A 22,436-nucleotide genomic window follows, 5' to 3' on the forward strand; every position below is an offset into this window, starting at 1 on the left:
CTAATCTGCTGGATATTTCAAAGATGGCGGCAAAATCAGCCTATGATGGTGATTAGATCCAAGACTTTGTTGAAAAGAATTTCCTTGGGGACAATATGCAAGCATAGACCCTTTCTAAGTATTTGCTAATGAAAGCACGTGCTAAATAGGAGAATTAATTGCTGGTTACATGCCAGCCAGAAGATTGATACGCGGTGGAACAGTGAGACAGGTAACTTGACCTCTGGCTGGACTGATAGGATCCATCATCCCTCCAGACAGGCACTTGGTTGCGGTAAAGGTCTAGCTCTGGCTGGAGGGTTGCCCCCATCCCACAGAGGATGATTCACCAGAGTGACTTAATCATCTATCAATCAGTCAGAACTTCCCCCAAACACCAGAAGCCTATATCAGTTTCATGTGAGTGGGGTTGGGGCTGGGGAAACACAGTTTGGCTTCATGGTGGGTGTGGAGACTTGTTATAATAGTAAGCACACTCTTGATTAAAGTACATGGCACAAGTAATTGCCAGAGATCCCAAACCAGCTATCACCTAGGATTATGGAGATCTGATCTAATATGAGACAGAAAGCCCAGTTTCGACTCCGCAGCAGAAACCTTTGAAAAGTGTCCAGGACTAATTGGCATTTAATCAATGCAATCATTATCCCAGCACATGGCTCCTGCAGCTTCAGGCCCCCTTGCAACCACTGAACTGCAAAAGGGAGAATATATCTGTTTAATTTCACCACCAACAGCATTTGATTTACAGTCCCAGATGAGGTCCAAGTGGAAATATATTCACATTTTTATATTTGAGAAACACAGTAAGAATTCAGTCTTGTATCAATGGTATGGCATAAACAGTGATGGGCATTTTCCCCTTACAGAGGCCTGATCAGCATTAATTTTGATAGACAGGAGAGTAAAACTACAGCAGGCTGCTAAGCATTTGTTTTTCATTTAATCTTCTCTAAACCTTCCATGAAACATGGGGAAGAATATGACTGCTCTTCTCTCCCCGAGATATGGAAGGAGTGTATGCTACTTATAATTAGGAGACAAATAAATATTGACTTTGCTTTTGGTTTCGCTTCATAAAGTGTTATCATTGGGCATCAAGTTAGGTATTTAAAGGAGAACATACTTCTCTTGAAGGGCAGACACTATTTTTAGACCTATATCCCCTCTCCTTTTCCTGGCAGGAGTTCTTAGTTCACTTTCACCCACCCTGTAAAGGGCAACTAGAAAAAAAGAGAAGGCCCAACTTTCCCTCTCAGCATTTCACAAGTTTTTCCTGTAGGATCCATAAGAGGAAGTGGGGAGGGAAAAAGAAGTATTCTTGAATTTAAGGACCTATAAAATGTTTTCTTAGATTGATGGTAAAAAATTTCAGTGTTTTTTGAAGGGTACTCCCAAATTACCCACTTCAGAATGACCTAAAGAGCTTGTCAACAACTTAGATTGCCAGGCCTCCTTATGTGTTCTGCATCAGAATTGATGACGGTAGGGCTCCGGAATCTACATGGTTAACGAGTATCTCCAGAGACCCCAATATACACTAAAAATGGATTCTACTCACCTTCCCTGTGTCTCAACATTGCTGTTCCAAGTTTCAGTCTCTTCTCTGTCTACACTTACTCCCTCCATAGCGTCAAGTCTCATGCCTTTAAATGTTCTTATAGGTAAATAGCTCTCAAATTTATATCTGCAGCCCACACCTCTTCCCCCAAACACCAGAAGCCTATATCTAACTGCCTGATTGATATCTAATAGTCATATTAAAAATCAAACTCTAGTTTTCTCTCTGAATTTGTTCTTCCTCATCTCAGTAATTGAGATCACAAAACCTTGGAGTCATTCTTGATTCCGTCCTTCATATCTTCCTCACTTTCTCTCATACTCACTTCCAGTCCATCAGAGTCCTGTGAGCTCTTTCAAATATGTCCCAAATCTTCCTCTATTCCATGGGCTACTACAGCAGCCTGCTGTTTGGTCTCTCTGCTTGCTTTCTGTATCAGTCAGAGTTCAGTTGCAGATAACAGAAGCCATTCTAGTTATCTGAAGCAGAAAGGGATTTAATAAAGTTGTAGTAGATTCATGCTACAAAAATCCTTCCCATCCCACATACCTTTCTGCAATATGACTTTGCCACAACTCCCAAAAAGAAATGGAGTCTGTATTTCTTATCCCTTAAATCTGGGCTAGCCCTCTGATTAACTTTGACCAATAAAATGAGGTAGCACTGATGTTGTGTGACCCCCCAGACCTAACCATAAGAGGCTTTTGCAGCTTCCATTTTCACCCTCTTGGAAGGCAGCCTTCATATAAAGCAGCTTAGGCTAAATTACTGAATGATGAGAGTCCACATGAAGAGAGAGGGCTGAGACTTTTAGGCCTCCCTGCCAAGATCCCAGACATGTAAAGGAGGCCATCTAGGACCTTCCAGCCTAGCAGAGCTGACAGCTAAATACCACTGCATATGTGAGCCCAGGTGATATCAGCAGAAGAAGCACCCAACCAACTTATGTTTGGGGGGGTGTTCATTACACAACAAAGGTAACTGAAATGTCAGTGAAGTTAGGGCTTGCAAAACCTTTGAAGGGCTGCAGGGGCATGCTTTAGGCTAGGCCTCTAGGAATGACTCCCAGAATAATACTGCAGAACTGGCCTGCCAAGGGAACTACTACTTCTGCCATAATCTAAGGGTCAGGAAGCCACCAACCACTTTCTAGTTCCAGAAACACATCACCTTAGCCATGATCTGGGCATCAGGGACTTGTTACAAGATCTGCTGGCTGCAGATCTACCACAGTCATTTTACATTAGCAAAATGAATGATTAATGTGCCTTTTCCCCACTTAAGTAAGTTCTGAATTCAAGACGTGTGCAAGTACAGGTATGAAATTAAGCACAGAATCCATTTGGTATTCTAGACTACTTCGTGTGATTTACAAAAATTTTTTAATAATAAATCTTTAAGGGCTTCCCTGGTGGCGCAGTGGTTGAGAATCTGCCTGCCAATGCAGGGGACACGGGTTCGAGCCCTGGTCTGGGAAGATCCCACATGCTGCGGAGCAACTAGGCCCGTGAGCAACAACTACTGAGCCTGCGTGCATGGAGCCTGTGCTCCACAACAAGAGAGGCTGCGATAGTGAGAGGCCTGCGCAACGCGATGAAGAGTGGCCCCCACTTGCCGCAACTAGAGAAAGCCCTTGCACAGAAACGAAGACCCAACACAGCCAAAAATAAAAAATAAATAAATCGATCAATCTTTAAGAAAGACCTCTCTAACAAGTTTAGAGAAACAGAAAAGAAAAAAAAGACTTGTGCAAGTGCATATGACTGGCAAAAAGTAAATTATGTTTCAATTTCTAGCTGCAGAAGAGTCTGGGAAATGTAATTTTTAGCTTTTTAGCCTATGTGCTGCTGAAAGGCACAAAAGGAAGAATTTTTAAAAATGTTTTGTTCACTGTTATAGCACCTAGTATAATGCCTGCACATAAGTGATGGTCATTAAATATTTGTTAAATGATTGAACTAAAATTTGATAAAGGAGGGGCATGATTGAGAGATGATTGTCTCTAGTTAGCCTAGAGTATGACATTCTGTATGCCTAAACCCCTGTTTCTGTCATTCCTTTTCCTGAATATATCCTGGAGTATCGAGAAAGACTTATAATTCAAGATTTTTTTTCAATCTAGTATTTGCCATCTTTACTATCACTGTGCAACCATCTTGAGTCAAACACACTGGGTTTTTTCATGTGTAATAAATTTTCATTAAAAAGGTGAATTTGGGAGGATGGAAAGAAGTTTTTGAAGGGCGAGCTCTTTAGTCTTTCCTGCTTCCCATGGCTTTGGCCACCATCTCTCTTTGAGGGCTTGTTCTTCAGGATACTGACAGCTTGATTTCTCTGGGTAACATCATGCAAAGGAAATTAGCTCAGTATGTCTTCTACTGAATTCCATCTGTAGTTCAATGTTTTAATGTATTTATGAACAAGGCTACAGAGCAATTTTGATAAGACAGTGTTCCAGTCTCTGAGAATATTTTTCCCCAAAAAACATTTTTAAAAATACCACTGAACAGCCTGGAAATCCACCCCCGCATGAGCAATCTCCAGCAATCTCCAGAAAACTTTTCAGGTGTCACAGCCATAATAGCAGGTGGTTCCTTTGGGTATAAAAATTATGGCAAGGATAAGAGACAAAAAGCAAACTGTTTTGATATTCTGGGTACAGCTTTCCCCAAGTGAATCATTCCCATATGCCTACTCTTACCATGGGCCCCTTTCCAGAGGAAGTGGGTTGTGTGAATGGAGGTGTAGAGATGCATTCTGGTGGGCAAGCTTCGATGGTGCCCATATTTGGCAGATCCAATTAATCTTTAGATATTTGTCAACCCACTCTTCTACGAGTCTCAAAACACACAATTTGATTATGGATTTAATACCTGTTTTCACTCCTCTCATAATAAATACTTAATCTTGTTATGAAGATTCAGTAGTGCTCATTTGAGGCAAGACAGCTTCTGAAATTCCATAGAAATAGATTTTAAATACAAGCTTGTAAGGAAGGCTGAGACTAGAGCAGTTCGCAAAAGGTTGTCATTTAATTCACTTTTCTATTATGAAATATTTGAGACATACAAAAAGTTTAAAGAACAGGTATTTACTCTCTAGTGAAATTTTGTTGCTTGTAAGATAAAAATCTGGACTAGTAAAAAAGACTTTGTTTCCAGATAGAAATGCAGCAAAGCTGGAAATTAAGAGTTTTGCATAGATTTATTTTTTCCTTTCTCTCTAGTTATAAGATTAGCATTTTTATCATTTACAGGCACACCAAGTCTCCCTTACTGAAAAGGGAGATGCTGTTGTCACCATCTTAATTTAAATAAAAAAATCTACCAAGGGAAAGATGTGTACAGGAAGATCCCTGATGGAAAACTTGACTTTATTTGGATAGAAGACAACCACTTTGAAAAATAAAAAGTAAACATAGTCATTAAGCTAATTAATTCTGGCTTTTCCAAATCTTAGAGTGGTGTCATTTACTAGCTGTGTGATAATTGGGTAAGTTTTTTAATGTCTCTGTACCTTGTTTCCTGAACTGTATGGTGAGGATAACAATAGGATCTACCTCTTAAGGGTTGTTAAGTGTAAAACGCTTAGAACAGTGCCTGGAGTACAGTAAGTAAGTCCTTAATAAATGTTAGTTCACTTTCTTCTTCTTCCTCAACAAAATGTTAGCTCCATATGAGAGCAGGGACTTTGCCTGATTTTGTTCTGGATCCTCAGCTTCTATTTTGCCCACAGTAGACATTCAACAAATATTTGTTGAATGGATTAATTAATGAAAGTAGCTAGGTTTTGAGGCTAAAAGTGAAAGAGAATTTGTCCTAAGTTTTATAGCTAGTGAGGGAAAAACAGACCTCAGGTTTAAGATAGGTTAGGGAGGTAGGAAAAAACCCCTAAACTAAGATGAGAAGACCAAGATTTAAGTTTAAATTCTTCTAACTCTCTGGGTGCTGATACCAAGGTTTTCTTTCTCGATTTGTAAAATGTAACTCCCAAGGTTATTCTGAGGATTAAATTAAAGTGTGTATGAACGCTCCCAATAAAATATATAGGGATATACAACACATGGTATTATTAATTTTTATCTCAGTAAGTTTATCCATTGGATGACAATCAAATGATTCTATGAGAGTCTTGGAAGAAAGAATCTTTAGCTAAAGATTTAAGTACTAAAAATATTCAACCCCAGAGGTACCACAGACATAGACTAATTTTTTCCATCTGTGCAGTTTAGGGTAGATTTGGCATACACTCAATACCAGGCAAGAAAGAAACTGGTTTAGGCTGCTTTTAAAGTTTTAAAAAAAGGCAGAAAAAGAAACTATTTCCTCTTATAAGCATGAATGTTAGAATAGAGAAAGCCTTCATCAAGTAATTCACCACTGAAGCAAGCATATTTAATCCATATCCTCTCCTACCTTTTCCCACTCCCCATTTTTGTTCTAATTATTAGTCATTTTATATACCATGATTTATGTATTATGGTGGCTTCCCCCTCACCAAAGAAAAGTAAAATAGGTTATTCTTTATCAGTCACATGTGACTCAGAGGTCAAAAGAGCAGTTCTTTGCCGGGTAAACTTCCTAGATTAGCAGTATTTAAAGACCTGGTTTTCAGAGCCAGGGATTACTCAGAATATTATGGCTTTAAGATTATGCCCCACCCAAGATGCCTCACCAGAGCCTGAGTCTGAGGCTGAGAAACTGACTTGAGGAAAAAGATAAAAAAGCAAAAAAAGCCATAGTGGGTGAGCTGATGACTCACCGCCCCTTCCTTGAACTTCAGGAATGACAAGATGGAAGAGGGGAAGAAAGGCAGTGCCCCACTGCAGACCAGATGTTTCAAGAAAGACAAGAAATTCAGGGAACTTAAAAACTTATATATGTTCTTAGGGTAAAGGCAACAAATATAATTTCCATGGTCAAGTTGTTGAGTGCATCAAAGAAAGGAAACTAGGAACACTAAATTACTTTTTACCATCAGCACTATCACCCTAAATCTGATCATTTTATTCCCCTGATTAAAAACCTCAATAACTCTACATTGCTACTGGATCAAGTCTAAACTTACGATGGCATAGAATAGTCTTCATAACGTGATCCCAACTTTCCTTAGCACCTTCATCTTCTAATTAATTCTTATTACATATCGTGGAAGGTATAGGGGACCACTAATAATTTACCAAATAAACCAGATACTTTTAAACTCCAGTCCACTTGTTTACACTATTCTCTCTGCTCAGAACTCTCATCCCAGCTGGCAAGCCCCTAACAGACTTCAAAGCCTGTCTCAAGTATGATTTCTTCTCTGTAGCTTTCTTAACTTCTGTTCTCTCCTACTACTCAGAATGATTGTTCTTTTGTCTATCGAGTCATTGAACTGGAAGCATCCCACTCATTAAGTAGACTCATAGGGTTCTATCCTCTCCCAAACTTACTGAATACTCTATATGGGCAATCGTGAGCCTGTCATTGTGCAATTCTTGGCACACCATAGGACACAATATAGTTTTGTTCAATTGAGTCAAATATTAGAAGACCAAAGCATAAATAGATTTTCTAGGCCTGGGAATTATGTTAGGACTAGAAAGTGTATGCTAAATCCACATATGAGATTTTGCCTTTGCTCTTACCAGAGAGCGTGTAATTTACTTTTATTTAAAAAACAGCATCATGAATGTATTTCTCTAGATAAAACATTATTAATCCATTTTTGGCTTAGAACTGGCCTTCCCATAACCCGGTTAGCCAAAAGGTAGCTGAGTCATTTGAAATACTCTCCAGCTGGGGTGGGATCACATTTGGGGTTTGCTTCAATCAGTGAACCCCTGTCTGGCTTTGCTCTTCAAAAAGCTCCTCCGTCAACCATAGCATTTGAAGGCCTGAGCAGAACAGAAACCAGATGAACTGTGTTGAATTCCAAACTTGCCACATTGTCTACTCTAGCATTAAACTCTTCTTCTTTAACTGAACAAGTTAACCGAAGAAGTATATAATGTAGTATCAATTTATTTTTTATCTTATCCATTATGCCACCTTGTTCCAGAGTCTTTAAGAGAGTTTAAAGAAAAAAAAAACCCAAATCCAAACCAAATTGTTCCACACTCATCCCTTTGGTTCTTTTGGGTACCTTCTGTCAGTGCTGATAGTCAGGGTGAAAGACTTTTGGAAAAGTTTTCCAGTACTAGTAACAGCATTTCCTGAAGCATCTTTTATCTTCCATCTTTATGCAGCAAATGATCCTGTCAGTGCCCACAGGTCAGTTTTACCGTAAGATCCAGTGAGTTTGTTTAACCTTAAAATCAGTCACTGAGGCCCTCACCTAGACCACGTAACAAGGTAGTTGTTACCCAGCATGTGTCCCAGCTAAATAAAATCATAGCTGATTCATGTCTGAAGGTGCTCAGGGGGTACAGCATAATGATTAAGCACAGGAGCTCTGGAGTCAGTCTGTCTGTCTGAGTTTGAATCAGGCCACGCCTCTGACTGGTTATGTGACTTTAGACAAGCTTCTTAACCTCTTTATGCCTCACCTGTCTTATCAGTAAAAAAGAAATAATAATGATACCTACCTCTCATGGGTTCCTTGTGTGGAGTAAGTGAATTAAATGTGTAAAGCACTTACTGGTACATGGTAAGCATGCAATAAATGTTACCTCTTATATTCTATACTTTTATGTTTCTAGGTAAGAAAAGTAGGTACAATAAGAAATATTTTTCTCTATATTTTTAGGTAAGAAAAGTGGCTAAAATTAAAAATTAAAGGAAGGCTGATCATTTTTAGAACAAAACTTTATTTACAAAACTGTAACTTGCTCTGTTTTGGTATTACTATTGACAAAATGCCTTTGGTTAAAATATTAGTTAAGGTGATACATTGATTTTTAGCTTTTCATAAAACAAGAATCCAACATTATCCCAGTTTCTTATTCCTGTGTGGCTCTGAATGCAGATAAACAAAACAAAACAAAGCAAAACAAAATTTAAAAAACCTTCTTTATAATGTACAATGGCTTAAGCAAACCACTTCTTTAATTTTTTTCTATTTAAGGGTTAGGACTGAGACTACTCATCTAAAATTTGCTATTCACAGAGAAAGCCCTGGAGAATGGGAAAACTTAAAGATGGAGGTTATCTGGCTTTCATAATACAATATCCATATGACTTTAGAAGAATGTAAATAAATAATATTAGTAAACAGTATATATTGATAATTTCCTGGCAAATTCATTTATCTAAAATCATGCTGAGGAATCAAGAGGATTTCCCCATACATTCACAAAGTCGTGTTCCATATTAACATAGTTATCACCAATATAACATATGATAACCAGTACCCATGGAAACCTAACAGCCTATTTTTAAAAAGTCCCTGTTAAGCTTTAATTCCCAGCTGTGCTTCACACATATATACATGCTTATATGCATGGTTATATGCATAGATTTATGCATGGATATAAGCATGGTGATATATGTGTGGATACTAATGCCCCTTATTCGAATGTAAAATTAATAGCATCTGGCATCTAGTTGTAAGAAAACCGTCCCCAGATTGGGAGATAGTTGAGTGACACATGAAAGATTCTTCTACTATCTGAATTTAAGAGTACACCTATACTGGGAAGAGGGATGGAGAGAGGAAGGGTAGAAGTAGAAGCAGAAGTAGAAGAAAAGGACTACATTGGTTCAGTAAACTCAGGTAATTAATTTGAGACAGAAAATAAATAAATCAACAAATGCCCCATTTTTGTTTTCCAAAAAAATAAATCACTGGCAAATCCTTACTAACAATTTTTGAATTGGTCCATTAATATATTTTTTACATAGGAAAAAGTTTAAATATTATATCTATTATAATTCTATTCATCTAATACATTCCTCTGCTGAGATATCTGACATGTCTTCATCTGTACTCTCTTCTACCTCTGGCAAGTTGCCCCAAAGTAGGAAGTTTACACCTGAAAAGAAAAGCTCATAAAATTATTTGGTGCTGACTACTGTTACAACTCAGAACATGATATATAAAACCTTATATGTTAACATTCTTATATTAAATCACAGTGTTAGCAGTTAAGAGAAAAGCTATTAAAGAATGAACCACAAATAGCATGATCGATACCTAGATATTAAAATTATCCAACATCTAGAATATAATCATTCTTTAAACACTTTTAATTAAGGGCTTGAACTCTAGAATCTTGGAATTCAAAAAGATCTCAGGAGTCCATTTCCTCAAACCTTGCCTCCAGCTACATTATGCCATAATCACTCTACACTGAGAATTTTCAAATCTATTTTAATGATTTTTAAGAATGGAGATCTCACAACATCTTTCTAGATTACATTTCTCTTGGAGGGTGCATGGGAAAGGCCTGAATAAGTCTCCTTATCTCCTCAACAAGTATGGAAGTCACTGGTGCCTTTCTTCTGGTTAAAAAAAGCAGGGTTTTGGAGCCAGTTATAATATGAACAGTAATCCTTGATATACATGGGTTTTAGGCTAGAGGCTGTCAAGGTAAAACTATAAACTTTAGGACCAGGTTGTAGCTGTCAGTACAATAAGCAAAATGACAGTCTAAAGCCTCATTATGAAAGAACAGTCAAATATCATATTAAAGAATCCAGCACTGGTATACGATACAAGACCACATATATGGTAGAGGATAATGAGATGGTTTATTATGGGCACGTACTATAACTTGAAAGCACTAAATTGAAAAAAAATACCATTATTAATTGACCTCTTGGAGAGCCAATAAGAAAGCAAATCTCAAGCTGTCCAGTTGTCAGTGTGGGCACAGGGAAGACTCAGCAACTCTGGGTATCCACTCCACACATACTAAGATAGTGGTCACATGGTGGAATAGAATGAGCCAGGGTTTGGAGATTTGGTTTGAATCCAGTTTCCACCACTAACAGTACACCATGGATCTTTTTACTACTTTTACTACAAATGTATATAACCACAGGCAATATATATTATTGTTTTGTGTATATAAATTTTTTATAGTATGCTATTATATGTATCTCTTCTAATTTGCTTTTTTCATTCAACATTATGTTTTTGAGATTTGCCTGTCCATATGTGTAGATTTAGCTCATCTCTTATTTCTGTTGGGCATTCCATTGTGTGAATTAAAAACAAAAAAATATATATATCTTACATATGGCCCATCACTCATCCTTTCCTCTAACTGCCTATTTTGCACAGGTGCCCAAGGAGACATGTATAAGGATGCACACTGTTGCATTATTAAAATAGCAGAAACAATGAGCTGTCTCTCTTGGGTGAGATACTGGAGTTTAATCAGGCAAGAAATTAGCATCTATTTGATGCATATTGATGTCTATCATATTATTTTCTGTAACTTTTTTGTATGTTTGAATTGTTTTCAATAAAAAACACTTCTTTTCCCCGGAGAATGGATGATGTTCTGCTTTTGAAGAGATGACAGGATAGTAAGGAATCACTAGGCAGAAATCTAAGGGAGAATTAGAACCCATAAAGGTGAATGGAGAGCTGAAGACAACTTTCCTTTGAGGGCATTTGCCAGTCCCATGGAATCTGAACTGAGGTTTCCCAAGCCTCCACAGGAGAGTCTCAGGAAATCAGGTCTACACGTGAAGGCTAACCTAGAACATAGACTTCCTGGGGCCCTTTCAGTCTAAACATTCTAGAATTTTATAAAGCTTGTGTACGTATTCCTTTGATGCTGCTGATTCAGGTGATTCAAGTACAGTTCCAATGCCATGAGAAATCCTGTTTTATACGAAGCATCTAGAAAAATCTTCCTTCAAATCATAATATTAGGGTTACAAAGGAGAAGTTTGATATTCTTGGAGTCGATACTCGGAGACATGAGTGGCTCAGCACAATTGGTTCAAAGGAGAAAAAATAAACTAAGAGACGGGATCTGACAGAAGCAGCACCTTCCTTTCTCTGTTAAGAAGGGAGGAAGGAAATCCTGCGATACATCTGTTTCTCATGGATTAGATTCAGTGCAAATGGAAGAATGCTGGGCTTTTATCTTTGAAAAATTGACCAATATTAAAAAGTAAATCAAAATTGAAAAACCTCCACCCTGTGTTTTGAATTCTATGAAGCAGGAAAAATAGTATCAAAGCAGAAACTTCCTTTAATGTGTCCCATGAGCAACACAAATATAAAACCGGAGGCCTAAATTAGGAAGCTATATCTCACTTAGGGGGGTTCAGATAAGTCCTTGCTCAAAAATGGCCTTCTTAACATACTAGAGTCTTAAATTAAGGCCTCCAAATGATGGGTTGAAAGCCACAACTGAACGCCAGGTGATTAAAAAAAAAAGTTAGAGTCTATAAAAACCCAAGCATAATTGGAGAGTTTAAAGACACTGACAACCTAGCTTACAACTCATGATCTCTTAGTCTGTGAAGGCAAATCATACTTCAAAAAAGAAGTATATTTTAAGTTCTGAAGAAGACTAAGACATACATTTAAAAACCTGAGAATGTTAGTGCCAACTTGGATTGTCAAGTTCTTTAAACTTGTTCTGTATACTAAAGTTCTGTAAACTTTAGTTCCCTAAAAAAGTCCCACTAAAAGTCAACTTCGTATTAAAGTCAACTTCGTATTCTGTGTAAGCAGATATTAGACATTGAGAACATGTATCCTATAACAAAACTGAAAGGCTCCAGACAATATAAAATATATTATGTAAATATCTTTTAAGAATAGGTTGTGTATTTTTCTACTAAATAATCAGTAAAACATATTGGTATTAAATATTTCCCTTGTCTGAAATTTCATCATAATTTATCAATATAGATGTCAAAATGGCTATTTTTATCCTGAAACAACATTACCAAATACAGAGGTTACCTAGTTTTCCTTCCTCCCAGCTCCCCATGACCCTAGCCTCCCCTCCTCCCTTTTCTTAGACACACACACACACACACACACACACAGACCCATACACACAATTGACTATCAAATCTAAATTCTTCCAAAATTCTCTGGAGCCATATTATATATCAAGGCAGAAATTTAGAGCAATTAAAGTATTAATTTTAAAAGGCCAAGGAATCCAGCCAAGTTTGAGGCTCCTAAATATGATGATGGAAATAGAAATGCAATGAATTTTGGCTAGTAGTTTCTGTAAGTAAATGTTTGGGATAAAAGGATTGAAGTTTCACTCTAGTGGATCCAACCCAGGTGAGAAAGTCTCAGAGGGGATCCTGAAATGATCTATGGAGAGGTTCACTCAAGTCTTGGTAGACAAAAGTTAGAGGAATGTCTGAGTCTGTTGTTTCTTACCAGTAGAGTCTAGTCTGTTAATACCATAAACGGCCTGGCTGTGAAACATCCAAAAGTGTCCATTGTTGCAGGAAAGAAGGCAGGAACAACATGGAACAATCACATGATAACCTACAATGTTCCCACTAAAAAGAGAAAGTAAATATTATTAGATACAAGGTAATAGCTGACCATGTAAGCATTTTTATGTGCTAATGTAAACAGACAGACCATATAAAGATCTCATTTTCTCCTAACACCCTCTATTGCTGGGATCTTTGGGATGGGAGTTACTCTGATAATGGTTACAGTTCTACTGCCAAGTGGGAAAACAGTCTTTAAGTGAAATAAGAGTAACATATTCTGTTTCTTTGCTAGTATTGTTTATGCATTCCCCCTTCAGAAGCTAGTTTCTAAATGACATAAGGTTGTGATTTGTCCAAAATTGATGGGCTGTATAGACAAAATACATTTTAAATAAACTCAGACCTGTGGATAAAAGGTTTTTGCTCTCCCCAGGACTGTGGCAAGTTGGGTTCTTATATGTTGCAGGTCCATGCCAGCACCTAAAAACTGTTTCAACAGATGGAAGAGTTGGAAGACAGCATGAGCCCATGAAAACCGAACACAAGCTGGCTGATCTAATTTTAGTCTCAGTGTTTTTGAAGGAATTCAGAAATGAAGCAAATCCATAGCTTCTAGAGAAAGTTGCAAAAGTTTTTACTGTCTCCAGGGTTATCCTTCTGATTAGAAATAACTCACTCTTCCATAGGTTTTTTTCCTATCTGGTCACTATTAAATAGAATGAATATACAGGGAACATTTTAGCTAGAAGTTTTTTTGTTTTTGTTTTTAATGACCACATGAACTGCTTACACCTTGAGTTGTAAAAATTCCTATTATAGCTTGTTCCTCCCCTGTGAGATGTGAGTCAGTCATTTTTGTGAGGCCCTACAAAAAATACTATAAAAGGTACCAGCCCACCTAAAACATGTCTTCTAATCATAATCGGCTTGAAAGGCAAACAAATGAAAACAAAAGATGTTCTTGGATTAGGACTGACAGTTATTTATAAGGCTATATTGCAAGACTAAATTCTACGGCTTTAATTACCACCTGTATTCATCCATTCATTCACTCATTCAGCTAATGTTTACAGAGCATCTGTTATGTGTCAGGTACTGTTCTAGGTGCTAGGAGTAAAGTCCTTGTTCTCATGGAGCTTTCTACTAGGGACACTTCAGATGATTCTGCTCCCTTGTTAAAACTCCTTCAATAGCTGTCCACTCGCCAAAATTGAAAACCCAAAGACCCTTCCTACCAAGGTTTAGATCTGTGCTACCCAAAACATGGCTATTGAGTACTTGAAATTTGGCTAGCGTGAATTGAAATGTGCTGAAAGTATAAAAATACACTAGGTTTCAAAGACTAAGAATAAAAAATAAGAATGTAAAATATTTCATTAATAATTTTTTATGTTGGTTATATGTTGAAATGACAATTTTTTGAATCTATTAGATTAAGTAAAATATACAATTAAAATTAATTTCACCTGTTTCTTTTCACTTTGTAAAATGTAGTTACTCGAAATTTTTAAATTACATATGTGGCTTGCACACATCTATTGGATGGCGCTGCTCTAGATTATCTGGGTTCTGACTGCATCGTTAATCTACCCATACTACTCTCACCTGATGTTCACAATCTCTCAGCCACACTGGCCATTGTCTTTTCTATTCCTTGAACATGTTCTTCTTTGCCTTGGGTTCTCTGCCCTGGCTGTTCCCTCTGCCTAGAACATTCTTCCTCTGGCTCCTCCCTATCTCATCTTTTAGGATTCAACTCCAGTGTTACCTTCTCATGAGGAGGCTTCCCTGACCATGCTATCTAAAATAGCTCTTATCACTCTCTCAAGCTCTATTATTCTCTGTCATTTATTATTATTATTTCCTTTGGAGTACTTCCCACCCTATTTAAGATCTTATTTATTTAAATATCTTACTGATCGATTGTCTTCCTACTGGAATATAATGTCCAAAGGCCTATGACTTTGTCTTCTTTATTGCCAGATTTCCAGCCTCTATAACAGTGACTCGCATATGGTAGGACCTCTGAGTTGTACTTTATAGTTTACTAAGCCTTTTAACATTCATAATTCACTTGATCTTTACAACAACTCTGTAACGTAAACACAAAAGATATTTTAATTTCTATCTTAAGAAGATACCTATCTATCTTAAGAAGATACCTGTCTTCTTAAGATATAAATTAAATAAGGAAACAGAGGTTCAGAGGTTTAGAGATTTAAGAAGTTTAGTCAAGACAACAAGAGAATAAGGGTAGGGCCAGGGCTCAAGCCTGATTTTTATGACTGTAAATCCAAGCGTTTTTTTTTTTTTCCCTCTAAACTACATTGCCATTTTCTGAAAGTTAAAGCAGATATTTGCTAATGCACTTTGAAAAATTGTAAAATCACATACAAAGGTAAAGTGTCATAAGACCCTTTTGAAAAACAGTTCTAAGTAACAAATGGTTTTTCAATGGTTCATTGCATGGGTGATAACCAGTGCTCGATGCAGCCCACTGAACCTTTCTCTGTGCTTCGGTGTCAACATCCATCTCCCAAACCCAGGGCTATTTGGAATATTGCCACACATTACCATTTTAGACATGCGATGTCCTTCAGTTTACATTTGCAAATTTCAGTGAAATAGCATCTTCCAATGAAGTCCACTGCACTGGAGAGGGAAAAGTGTAGAGATAGTCAAATGTACTGTTAAAAAAATGTTGTGCAAAACACATAACATAAAATTTACTAATTTAACCACTTTTAAGTGGACAGTTCATAAGTGTTAAGTGTATTCATATTTTTTGTGCAACAAATCTACAGCCTTTTTCATCTTGCAAAACTGAAAGTCTATACCCATTAAATAACAACTCCCCATTTCCCTCTTCCCCCAGCCCCTGGCAACCACCACTACTTTCTGTTTCTATGAATCTGACTACTTTAGATACCACAGATAAGTGGAATAATACAGTATTTGTCTTTTTGTGACTGGCTTATTTCACTTAGCATAATGTCCTCAAGGTCCATCCATGTTATAGCATGTGACAGGCAGGATATCATTCCCTTTTAAGGCTGGATAATATTTCATTACATGCATGTACCACATTTTGTTTATTCATTCATTTGTTGAGAGACATTTGGGCTGCTTCTACCTCTTGATTATTGTGAATAATGCTGCTAAGAACATGGGTGTGCAAATATTTCTTCTAGATCTTGCATTAAATTCTTTTGGATATATACCCAAAAGTGGTATTGCTGGATCATATGGTAATTCTATTTTCAATTTTTTTGAGGAATCGCCACGCTATTTTCCATAGTAGTGGTACCATTTTACATTCCCACAACAGTGCACAGGGTTCCATTTTTTCATACCCTTGCCACAAAATGTACTTTTGATTGTGATTTAGCATGAATTTTGTAGGCTCAAAGAGCTGCAAGAGACTCTAAGAGAAACTGTAAGAAAACGATAGTGTATTTTGCAAGGGTAAGTTAATATTTGTGAGCTCACTATAAATATGACAAACCTTCTATTCAAAAAATCTTATGTGTTCATTGATTTGTATACATCTTAGCACATTAATCCATCACTATTATAACCCCTACATGGAAGAGAAGACAAGAGGAAAGACCTGATTGTACTCCAGACTCTGGTCTAACCTTTAACAATTCACATATCTGAGCTCACCTTATGACTATTTTATACTTACCATAGCTATTGTAAAGACGAATGGGTTAATATTTAAAATTGTTGTTTCTGTATGTGCTACTAAAAAGAAAAGGCACTAGACAATAAATCACAGAAACTTTGCAGTAGTAGGTTCTAGATTTATTGTCTAGTGCTTTTTCTTTTTGTAACACATACACACGCACAGAGGTACTTATAATAACCCATTTATCTTTGCAATAAATGAGGGCCTTTGGCTTTGCCATTAGGCATGACTACACTTAACCCAATGAAGATAAGATTTCAAGGGAGGAAGAGTCCACAGCTCTGAGTATATTTAATTTTTTAAAAAGTTTCTATCATTATCATGAAATTCATTTTAAAGTATTCTGATTATTAGTGTGCCTTCTCTGGCTCTGTGTCCAAAGAACAGCTGTCCATGTGCATTTTGGATAATTTCTCTTTCACTTTAATGATAAAGTTTCAATGAACAGCAAAATCTTGAAAATCATGTAAAGGCACATATATGTTGACTAGAGAAAGAGAAAGTACCTTTTAGAGCTAGAAAAAGGTATATTTGAGTCAAATAAAATGGCTATTTTTCCAAATAGGAAGCAAATTCTTAAGGACTCTACACCTAAAAGTGGGTAGTGACTGAAAACAGAATTTAAAAGGATTTGGGTATGCAAACCAATGCATAATATCTAAAATAAGCTTTATGGGTGCTCCCTTGTTAAAACTCCTTCAATAGCTTTCCACTGACCAAAAATGAAAACCCAAAGACCTGTGCTATCCAAAACATGGTTATTGAGTACTTGAAATTTGGCTAACCTGAATTGAAATGTGTTATTTGAGGGATAAGTCCTGTTTCATCCCATAAAAATCTATATGTCTCTCTCATTCAGAAAGAGAGAGAGAGGGAGATTATAAGAAGAGAATACTGAATTAGGTGGACAATGGATCTGAATCAGCATGCCAATTGCAAAAAATGGTAGAAAGCTAGGGAATTTTTTTTGGAGTAAAACTTTAGTAACAAAAAATCAAAAACTTAAATGACCTCTCTTCTCCAACAGTACAGAAAATCTTGCTTGAATTACCTACCGTCTCAGTCATGGAATTGATCCAGTGAGAGGATGGTTGGGCAGGGCACAGTAGCCAGGGATTCAACTGAAAGGACCACATGACTATAATTGAACTGGAAGCGTTACATCAGGACTGACCACTCTGGCTAAACCACAGACTTTGTCCAGACAGTCTGCCCCCTTAGTTAAACTCCAGGGGGATCATCAGACTGTTGGAAGTGGCTGGAACACCAAAATGATAACCTCCTTGTTGACTCCCAGAGGTTCAAACCATACACTTTTCCCATCTAGTTAAAGGCTACCGTTGCCCGCCACTAGCATGACTTACTTGGTAGGAGGGATGTCTGTAGAGAAAAGGTCTATTTCAGTGTCAGCCAGCAAAACAGCCTTCATTCCCCTAGAGCTGAGCACTTGTTTACAGAATTTGCAACACAGGATGGACACGCGCCGGTCATTGAAACTACAGCTGCTCGTAGACATGGCGTCCGGGGAAGGATGAGGTGCGGGACTTTGAAAATAGAGCAATACCCTCCCTAGTTTGATTCTCCCAAGCTAAAAATCAAATTGCGATGCCTCAATCTTTTCTAAGCCCGAAAATTGAGAAGGAAATGAGTTCTTTTCTGTTTTCCCGTGGGAGGGTAAAAGTAGTATTTATTGAGTAGAAACAGGGGAGAAGCAGCAGCCTTGGCTTTCTCTTTAACTTTCGGGGAAGGGAGAGGAGTTTGAAGTGGGGAGGAGGCAGGCTGCAAGGTGCCTCGGGAACTTCTCTAGTTTTCCCTTTCTCCAGTCTGAAGGATCCTCTACTCTTTAGCTCCTGCTCCTTTTGCAATTCCCTTAGCTTCTCCCGTACAGGCTCTTTTATCTAAAGCTTCCCCCTTAAGCCCCTCCCTCGGAGCGCTCCAATTTCTCTCTCGGATCGCTGGCTAAGCGTCCCTACCCACGCGTCCTCTTAGGAAATCTTTCTCCTCTCCCCAGGATTCAGAAATCCACTCAGCTTTTCCCACCGGGCAATCCCGGGTGCTCCTTAATCCTCCCGCGACCCTCCTCCGCTCTGCTCTTTCGCGGGCCGCCCGCTTCACTTCTCTCCTGGCAGTCCCCAGCCCTCAGCGTGCGGGCTCTCGCGTCGTTCCTCTAGCGACTCCCTCCCCTCAGCTTTCCTTCGTGCCCCCCAACGTCCCCTCAAGTCTTTCCCGAGCGGCCGCTCCAGAGCTCGCGGTGGTGTTGGTGGGGCGGGGCAGAGGTCGCTTTGGGGGCTCCGTCGGCGTTGGTGCCTCTGCCACTGAACACGTCGCTTTTTGCTCCCTCTTCCCCTCTCTGCCTTTCCAACCGGCTGTCAGTTTGAATTGCCAGCGCTGCGCACTGATTGGGAGAACTAGAGTTCGCCCACGTCCCGCATTGGAAGGCTCGGGAGCCTGCCCCTGGCGAGATCTTAGTGGCCAGGAGCTCTACGCCCCGCCCCAGTAACGGTGCCTAGATAAATTCGGCTTGCTGGTTGGCTGAGCTTGGCCCCTCCTCCGATCTCATTGGTCTGCTCCGGGAGGTTTGGGCGAACCCTACTCCCGCCCCAGTGAAAGAGGCAAGGCACGCCCTTCGCACTTCTCATTGGAAGACGTTCTACAGTCCCCGCCGTTCTCTACTCTTTATTGGCTAAAATTCTCCGCAACGCCCCTCCTCACTACCCCGGTCCAATTGGTTGTGCCTTCTCTCAGAAGTATGTGTTTGGTTGTTGGTTCTATCTTAATCCCGCCCATCAGTTCTACTTTGGGGTTCGGCAACCCGAGGAGGAGCTTACTCTGTGACCACGCCTCGGTAGTGCTAGTCACACCTCCAAGTTTCGCCAGCCCCTCCTCCTCATTCCTAGCCTCTTGGGATCACCTATTCCTATTGGCTACAGGCCCCATCGGTCGATAGAAAGCGGGCGGTGATTGGCAAGGGGGTGGGCTCTGCTTCCCGGCGGGGTCCTGCGGAGTTGGCGGAGGCTCCTCAGGGGACTGGGGGACCGATCTGCGTAGACGCGGGTGGCGGGGAAGAGAGGGGAGGAGAGCTCTGAGTGGGAAGCGGAGCCGGGGGCCCGGGACCCGTCGCGTCAGAGCCAGGTAAAGGCTCCTTCCCTCTCCCCTTTCTTCTTCCCCGCCGCGGAGCTGGAGCCCTGACTGAACAAATCCGGGCAGAGGCGGGAAGGAGAGGGCGCGGATGCTGCTTTCGGCGTCTCCTTAGCGTTGCCGCCCGAAATCCCTCAGACCGCCTCCCTCCTGACCCACTCCCAATCTCCCAGTACAGCTTCTTTAGGACTGCATCTCCGCCCTTTACCGTACTGCCTGGGACTCTGCCTTGGCTCACATGCCGCCGCGCAGTCCGCAACCAGCCCCCTCCCCAGGTCCTCTGCACACTGGCAGCCTTGGTCCACCTTTGGGCAACCGTCGTTGGCATCACCCGTAACCATCGGCTGCTCTCTTCCTCTGTCTCCAAGTCCTGGCAGACAGGCGGGTTACAGCCCTGGACCCAGAAGGAGGGGTGTTCCGCGCTGCTTCCGGGGCTCTTCCCCTGCCCCAGCCCCCGGCCCGCCCGGAATGGCTCCTCTTCACGCACTCCCGTTCCCAGACCTATATCTGGGTCCCCAAAGTTGCTAATATCCTAGTACTCCATGTAACATCGCGGCCCACGATAGTCTCCTAACATCCCCCTCACCCCCAAGGTAATCCTCCCTTTGCCCTCTCCTCGCCTATCAAGCGTGTGCAGAAGCTCCAGTTATCCTCGGTTCCCGTGCAGCCTCAGGACCCCACCTCTCACCCCCCTCCCCGCTTCCTGCCTGTCTGAACCACCACGCCGCTTCTTCTGCTCCCTGTTCCTCCCTCGGTGCGGCCCTTTCTCCAGGCGCGGGAAGTGGGAGACTCCCGGCGCGGAAAGGGAAAGGGGCGGCCAAGGAGGGAGGGTCGCCGCTGCGGCGCGTCCGGGAGCGAGACGCCCGGCTCTGCACTCCCGTCCCAGTCCCTCCCACCTCCTGGGCCTGGGTCGGAGCGGGATCTCCTCGGGTACCTCCTGGTGCGAGGAGCTGGGACTGCGACCCTCAACGACCTTCCCCCAACCCCCAGCCGGGGATTGGGTGCGGTATCTTGGATCTCTGGGCTTGGGTGACCAATTGGGGATGGCTTGAGAGGCGGTGGCTGACTTCCTCCCCCCCCGCCCCCCACCCCCCGCCTTCCCGGTTTTCCCGACTCCGACCCTCGCCTCTAACCCGTTTCCTGCTTCTGCCGACCACATTGTTTTCCTGGATGTGTCCCGTGCCGAGCAGGCTTTTTCCTGCAGATCACTCCCCCCTCACCCCCCAACATTTTGCTGCCAAGAGAAGCTAGTAACCAAAAACAAAACAACTGGGAGGAGGGGCGGAGGGGAAGAAAAGTTGTGCCCGGGTGGCTTGTCCCTCCCCGGCTTTGATCCCCTTTTAAGTCGAGGGAGTTGCCCCAGCCGGGGGTCGGGGGCCGTATCGTAGGCAGGGCCGGGAGGGTTCCCTCCGGTAGCCGCTGCCCAGCGCTGGCAAGGTTCGGGAGGTCGCCGAGGTGCCGCAGTCCCCGCCCGGAGCCCCGCGTTCCCGCCGCTAGTCCCCACCCCAAGCCCTCGAAGGCGGCTGCTCCAAAGTGTTTTCTTTCAGCCTTAAAACAAAATCCGGAGGGAGCTTCCTTCCTCCCCACCTCGCTGCGCCGGGCTCTGCGGGCCGGGCGGCGTTTGGCTAAGATGAATGGGCCCAGGCCAGCCTGGAAACGGCTTCCCTTACCCCACCCCCGCATCGATTAGGATCTGCGCTGGGGCTGATCGCCCCCTCCTCTTTTCCCTGCATTTACAGGCAAGTGAACCGGAGCAAACGACTTCCGATCCAGTCTGCGCTGCTGCGGCTCCCGTTTGGGATTTGATTTGCAGCATCTTCGAGGCTGTGCAACAAAAAACCGCGAAGCACGCCCAGCCCTCCCCCGGCACCCCGATACGCACCCACTCCCTCCCGGGGACCCAGCTGGGCGAGTCCACATCCCCGCGCTCCCCACACCATGTTGTGCGGAAGGACTTCCACTCCCCGCCTGTGTCGTTGATGTCAGACCCCAGGCCAGCCTCCGGGCGCTGCAGTTCTCCCGGCTAATGCTAAGGCTGCGGCTTGGGCTCTAGCACAGGAACCAACCGCCGCCGCGCCGGCCCCAGCGCCCACCGTCTGCATGTGTCCGCCGTAGCCGCCTGCCCAGCCCGCAGCCCGCGCTCCCCGGAGCGCTGGAGACCACCGCGGGGGGCCCCTTCTGCCCTTGGGAGAAGCGATCTTGGAGGTATTGATTTCGGTGGTTGGATTTTTCCCGTGGATTTATCAATTCACAATTCGAATTTGGAAGAAAGAAGGAAAACATGACGTCTCCAGCCAAATTCAAAAAGGATAAGGAGATTATAGCAGAGTACGATACTCAGGTCAAAGGTAAGGGCTTTGAAAAATAGCATAATGCATATTCTCTGTAGACCATTGAGACATGGATTTCCACCCTGATTTGCAAGATGTTCATTTCTTTGGGTGGAGCAGGTGGGGGCAGGCTGACCCCAGAGGTGGTTTCATATGGTCTGAGCCTCCGAGGGATTGGCCATGCCAGGGGCCACAGGCTCTGGAAAGGAATTTTCAGAGTGGGCTTTAGATTTGTCTGTAGGGCTGGCCATTATTTTGGCAGTCCTTTTCCCCAGGCTAAATAGGATGGGGGGAGGGGCAGGAGGTTCTTGGAGAGAGAAAGGCGGCAATTTGCCTCTGGGTGTCTGGGTCAGATTTCCTTG

General features: G+C 41.6%; 2 protein-coding genes across 10 annotated transcripts in view; one reads left to right on the forward strand and one right to left on the reverse strand.

Moving 5' to 3' along the window:
* Positions 1-8,382: 8,382 nt before the first annotated feature.
* On the reverse strand, positions 8,383-20,072 carry FAM72A (family with sequence similarity 72 member A). Of its 3 annotated transcripts, none has more exons than XM_068541609.1 (4): positions 19,921-20,072; positions 15,490-15,567; positions 12,851-12,975; positions 8,383-9,515 (listed from the first exon to the last, which is right to left on the reverse strand). In XM_068541609.1, the coding sequence occupies exons 1-4, from the start codon at positions 20,070-20,072 to the stop codon at positions 9,421-9,423; spliced, it is 450 nt and encodes a 149-aa protein (XP_068397710.1). In that variant the 3' UTR covers positions 8,383-9,420. The 3 variants fall into 3 exon arrangements, with proteins under 3 accessions (XP_068397710.1, XP_068397709.1, XP_068397711.1); XM_068541608.1 differs by lacking the exon at positions 19,921-20,072 and adding an exon at positions 17,971-19,126; XM_068541610.1 differs by lacking the exons at positions 12,851-12,975; positions 19,921-20,072 and adding an exon at positions 17,971-19,126.
* Positions 19,630-22,436, forward strand: part of SRGAP2 (SLIT-ROBO Rho GTPase activating protein 2) — a 234,114-nt gene continuing 231,307 nt past the window's right edge. For all 7 annotated transcript variants that reach the window (XM_068541600.1, XM_068541602.1, XM_068541601.1 and 4 more), the window contains exons 1-2: positions 19,630-19,738; positions 21,484-22,092. In XM_068541600.1, the coding sequence (XP_068397701.1) occupies positions 22,026-22,092 (67 nt within the window). In that variant the 5' untranslated portion in view covers positions 19,630-19,738; positions 21,484-22,025. The remainder of the gene's footprint in view (positions 19,739-21,483; positions 22,093-22,436) is intronic.

This window comes from Eschrichtius robustus, chromosome 3 (assembly GCF_028021215.1).
Source record: "Eschrichtius robustus isolate mEscRob2 chromosome 3, mEscRob2.pri, whole genome shotgun sequence".
Lineage (NCBI taxonomy): Eukaryota > Metazoa > Chordata > Mammalia > Artiodactyla > Eschrichtiidae > Eschrichtius > Eschrichtius robustus.

What these genes read in the sequence shown, in the direction of transcription:
- FAM72A (XM_068541609.1), bottom strand. Translation starts at nt 20,072, where the DNA reads ATGCCAACGACGGTTGCCCAAAGGTGGACCAAGGCTGCCAGTGTGCAG. An exon ending in GACATCGCATGTCTAAAATG is followed by an intron (nt 12,976 to 15,489) that starts GTAATGTGTGGC and finishes TTCTCTTTTTAG; the next exon opens with TGGGAACATTGTAGGTTATC. An exon ending in TAACAGACTAGACTCTACTG is followed by an intron (nt 9,516 to 12,850) that starts GTAAGAAACAAC and finishes TTTTCTTTTCAG; the next exon opens with GTGTAAACTTCCTACTTTGG.